Source organism: Primulina huaijiensis, chromosome 17 (assembly GCF_012295235.1).
Source record: "Primulina huaijiensis isolate GDHJ02 chromosome 17, ASM1229523v2, whole genome shotgun sequence".
Lineage (NCBI taxonomy): Eukaryota > Viridiplantae > Streptophyta > Magnoliopsida > Lamiales > Gesneriaceae > Primulina > Primulina huaijiensis.
Genome location: NC_133322.1, coordinates 15,014,982 through 15,020,564, shown reverse-complemented (window position 1 = coordinate 15,020,564; position 5,583 = coordinate 15,014,982). Strand labels below are relative to the sequence as shown.

At 31.0% G+C, this 5,583-nt stretch overlaps 1 protein-coding gene across 1 annotated transcript; it reads left to right on the top strand.

Annotated features, from left to right (window-relative positions):
* The first annotated feature begins 3,291 nt into the window (after positions 1-3,291).
* Positions 3,292-4,014, top strand: LOC140962631 (agamous-like MADS-box protein AGL80). The gene has a single exon (XM_073421579.1). It carries the CDS (start codon positions 3,292-3,294, stop codon positions 4,012-4,014), a length of 723 nt encoding a protein of 240 aa, XP_073277680.1.
* The last annotated feature ends 1,569 nt before the right edge of the window (positions 4,015-5,583 follow it).

Below are 5,583 nucleotides of genomic sequence, written 5' to 3'. Positions count from 1 at the left end.
TATTCAAGAATTAGTATTCAGGAATCACATGTTTCAGAATCAGAAATCAGAAATAATTAAGCAAGCACTGAGCACGTTTGTGAATTTAATGGCTAAACTGATAACAGTCCCTATATGTTCTCTCCTCTAAGGGGTGAGGCCAGTAATCAGTAATCAAAATTCAGCAATGTTCAGAATATATATTTCTACCATTAGTTCACTATGTTTCAGTGCTTCAAAAATCATATATCAGAAATCTAGTATACGAATACTTTGTTTTAAAACAGAAATCATTAAACTGGTTTCAAGATATTTATACATAAGCCCACTTACAGAAATTTGCTAGAAATTTTCGGTTGAAGTCTACTGGAATCAGGTTGCTCTCGCTACTGGATTTTACAGCTCGAACAAGGCACTCTCTTAGCTCGAAAATTCAAGTGATAACTCAAGATTTGTGTAGCAACAATTTCAGAAATTGAGGGTGTTATTTATAAGCCAAATTCTGACAATTTCAAGATTTCTGTGCCATTAACAGTCTTTATTCCATGTTAAATGCTTCAGTTGCAAGTTCTAATCTGAATCAGTAGCTATCTGCTGGAATCTCGTTACTGAACTTCTTCTGGTGCTGGATTCTATCTGCTGGAAAAATACCAACTTCTGAAAATTAGTTGCTGCTGGATTTATTAGATTCTGCTGAAATGCTAACTACTGCTGGAATTTCAGGTTCTCACATAAACTTATATCAGTCCCCTATATGTTCTCTCCTCTAAGGGGTGATGCCAGTAATCAATAATCAGAATTCAGTAATGTCTAGAATATATATTCCTACCATTAGTTCACTAGGTTTCAGTGATTCAAAAATCAGAATCGAAAATCAAGAATACATATATTTTGCTTTAAGACAGAAATCATCAAATTGGTTTTCAAGATATTTATACATTAGCCCACTTACCGTAATTTGCTAGAAGTTTCGGTTGTTGAAGTCTAGAATCTGCTTTTTCTTGCTACTGGATTTTACAGCTCGAAAATAGGTACTCTCTTAGCTCGAATTTCAAGTGATAACTCAGGATTTGTGTAACACCAATTCAGAGATTGAGGGTGTTATTTATAGGCCAAATTCTGACTGTTGGACTCCCTATGAATGGCCATAATCTGCCATGATGTGCTATTAACAGCATTTATTCCATGTTAAGTACTTCAGTTACAAATCATAAGCAGAATCAGTAGCTATCTGCTGAAATCTCGCTACTGAATTCTTCTGCTGCTGGATTCTGTCTGCTGGAAAAATACATGTCTGCTGGAAAAATAACAGCTTCTGAAATATTAGTAACTGCTGGATCGGAACATTGTTAGCTGCTGCAAAATGCTAACTACTGCTGGAATTTCAGGTTCTCACAGATAGCCGCTAAAATCCTTGTGTTTTCCTAATAACAATTCTCTCTCCAAGATTTTTTTTATAAGTCAAACACAAAAATTAGGACTCTAAAATTTGAAATAATCTTTATAAATTTCGTATTTCACTCCTTGAAATTCTCATCAGCTTCAGTTTCACAGGCAGCAGAAGAATAGTCACAAAACGTGGCCATGAATTGTGACAGAACTTCTTCTATTTTTGTCTTTCTTTTACAGTTTTATCTTTTAATCTAAGACCATAAAATTTCTTCCTACAACAAAGTAACAAAAAAGTATATTAATTAAGCATGTAATAAGTTAAAATAATGGAAAATATGATAACAAAAATACAAACTATTAAGGGTTTATCAACATGCCAGCCCACTTCGTCTTAGCTCACAGCCCAAAGTGGCCAGCTCGTTTCGACCCACCTCCAAACTGGCCGCCGAAATTAAAACACAACCCTCCCTTTTTTAGTGTTGCGCTGCTTCCTGGGTGCTTTTATGACATTTCCTAGTTTATTTTGGGGCTTATCTTGATTTGTTAATTCGGTATTTGAATCGATAGAAAATTTCAAGCTATTTTAGGATGCCTTAATTAATTTTTTATGCAATTGACTCTAACTAGTTATTTAAATAGAATTTGGAATTCTTTTTGGAGTTCTTTTCAATACTTCCGTGTTATTTTAACTCTATATGTATTTTAATATTCTCTATAATCTCGAAATTTGTCGACACATATATTCTTCGAACACATTTAAATCATTTTGCATAATAGTTGTTTTATCTCATCATCTCCAAAATTATCCATAATTGGGATATCGATAGTGTCCAACACTTTTTATTTTCTTTCTAATGGGATCTTATCTTGAGAATTAGGAATATGATTGGATTTAATCAAAACTTAATTTACACTCTTAGACCTTAATTAATCGTAGCTCGGGTTGGCTCCAATTATGGGAGAAGACCATCTAATTAATTTTAGTGAGTATCGATATTGATTTTATAAATGGTCATATTTATTTGATTAACCAATGATATTGTAGATGCAACATGAAAAAAATGTTTTATTATTATATACATCAATTGCATTTTTTTTTAAAAAAAAGGTTACTCGAAAAATTCAGCTTAGTAACTATTAAAATGAAAATTCAAAATATATTGATTTTTTAAAAATTAAGATTTAAACCGAATGTGGTCAAATTTTAAAATTTACTATACTTATACAAAATCATCATTATATTATTCATATTTTGATCCTTGCATATTAATATATTATGTACAAAGACATGGTATTTTCCTATATGTAATTTTAAAATATTATAATTACTGAAATTCCTAAATATTTTTCTAGATTACGAATATTTAGTTAATTTGTCATGTTGACTTCACCATATGTTTGCAATTATTCCTTACTCATTAATTTTGAAATTTCCATATACATCAATTTATTCAAAATTTTGATAATCTTTTTGATAAACGTTTCAACAAAATTCAACTTACTTTTATGAATATATGTGAAAAATGAGTTATATTGTATCGTGATTTATATTCCATGTTATTTTATTTCGATTATGTCGTTCTACGACGATAAATTCAACAATGGTATCCTTCTCGGGAGAAAAAAATATACGCTGATATTAATTTGGTATGTCGCGCGCTACGTTTAATTATTGATCTACATAATTATTCGACTAACGAAAATATAAACTACTCACATGTCTCATATCAAAGGCATTCGTAATAAGCACACACAATTTAATTTTCATAATCTGATTTTAATTGCAAAACCTTGAGACGTACAGCTTAGTTACTAATTTACTAAAGACATTTTGCTTATAAATATGGACATGCAACTAAGTAAAAAATCACATATAAACAGCATCATAAGTCTACTGAAACAACATTATTAAGTAGAAAAATGCCGAAGAAAATAATCAAACACGAGAAGATATCTGATGAGAAACAGAGGAAAAAAGTTTACAACAATCGGTCACAAGGGTTGCTGAAAAAGGTGAACGAGTTGTCAATCCTCTGTGGAATCGACGCAGCGGTCGTGATACACAAAAGAGATGAGAACAATGCAACCTTGTGGCCTTCTCCCGAAATCTATATGGATAGAATGCAGAAATTCTTGAACTTTTCTACTGCTGAAAGGGAGAGGAAAATGGTGACACATGACAAATTTTTGGACCAAAGAGTAGTCGATGAGTCGAGAAATCTGTTCAAGTCTCAGAAGACGAATGAAATATTGGAAGGTGAGTTGGTGACTGATGAATTAACTAATGGCAGGTGTTCATATGAGCAACTTGACATAATTCATCTGAACAACATGAACTCGCTCGCGGATGACATGCTAGAAAGAATTGATAAAATAATTTACAATGATCAGTTTTCAAGCGAGCAAGAACAACCGCCTCCAAACCCTATCTCATTTGTGATGCCTCCACCAGTCCCGAATCTGTCCTCGCTTGAAGATCTATTGAGCTGGAGTGACACATGGTTTGATGATCTGCCGATGACGTCTGAACAAGGCGGTGTTGGTGGTTTTATGGGATTCAAGGCCATGACTGATGATGGGGGGCCAAGCTCCTCTAATGTCATGAATACAACTCCATCTCTTGGGAAAGAACAAAATAAATAATTTGGAGTTGTAGTTAATCACAAATATTTGAATCTATTATTCACCACATGATTTTATGTTTACATTTATTAAGTTATTATTTTGTCCCTTTAAATGATAAGAAATTGATTTTGATTCAAAATCATGATTTCAAGTTAAAACAAATTTGATTTTTTTGTTTCTTAATCATGTTTATGATGCTTTTAAATTTCTCAAAGTCCTATTAATGACTACCCATGGACAAAAATTACAAGATTATCTCCCTTAGAAATGTAGATCAATAAATTTTACAAGAAACGACAAACTCTAAATTTGATTGTACAATAGGTTCCACCAGCAGCTATTCCATATCGGTCTATAATTTGCTATATGAAAATGGTTCATTCCAATTACTACAAGAGTTCCGTTTAACCCCTTCAAGCTAGCTCATTTCCCTCCTCAAAAAACGCGGTGTTCTCCAACGATTAAAACCGTCGTTAATTTGAATTTTAGGGCGGTTTTTATACACGTCGGTAGAACTTTTATTGTTGGTCACCCAACACTTTTTGACAATTAGAGACGGTCGCTAGGGTAATATTGTTCTTATCGTTTTTCACTTGCATATATCGGTCTTTAATTTGTTTCGTATTTCTCTTCAGAACTATTAAACAACGACGACATGTTAGGTAGTTATAACTGAGTTGAAATAAATAAAGAACACTTATAAAGTAATTAAATAAAAAAAATAAAATTGTTCTCGGGTTTAATTTATTATTACTAATTATTATTCATGATGTTATTAGTAATTAAGTAATCATAAAAACTCCTGTGAGACAGTCTCACGGGTCAATTTTGTGACAAATATTCTATATGGGTTATCCACGAAAAAGTATTACCTTTTATGTCAAATATATTAGTTTTTATTGTAAATATAACAATAGTGATCCGTCTCACTAATAAAGATCGGTGAGACCGTCTTATTAAATACCTACTCTGAAGTCATTGTGCCTAATTATTATTCTTCACTTGTCGAGATTTTTCAAGATGGACACAATTTGAACGTTTTAAAAAAAATTAAACAACGGTATATATAAATTTTTACATTTTTAAAACGTTATTTGAAAATAAAAGTAGTTGTTGTATGGTTTCAAAATTAATGAGTTTTATATTTTTTTCAGGTATATTTGACCTAATTACAAATTTTTTAGCAGCATGTTTGTCTATATTTCAAAGTTTGGGTAAAAATAATTGGAATTATTTTCGGAAGAAAAATTATCATGATAGAGTCAAAAGACGCAAAAATAAAAAAAAATAACAGCAAAAAATTATATTTTCTTTGAATACTTGACACCAAAAATTGACGAATTCTATAATTTTTGAATAACATAGTTTGTATATATTTCAAAAAGTTAGTGAATAATAAGTTGATATATTTTTTAAACTTTTTGTATCATGATAGTGTCAAAATTGAAAAATCAGTAAAACTCAAAAGGAAAGTTATGGAATTACACTATGATATATAAATATATTGTAACTTTGATATTCACAAGTCTATTTATTTAATAAATATAATAATTTTTGTATGAGTGCTCATATCGTCAATAGTGTTGG

Bases quoted from the DNA above. Each gene is read 5' to 3' on its own strand.
- LOC140962631 (XM_073421579.1), top strand. From the start codon at position 3,292: ATGCCGAAGAAAATAATCAAACACGAGAAGATATCTGATGAGAAACAG.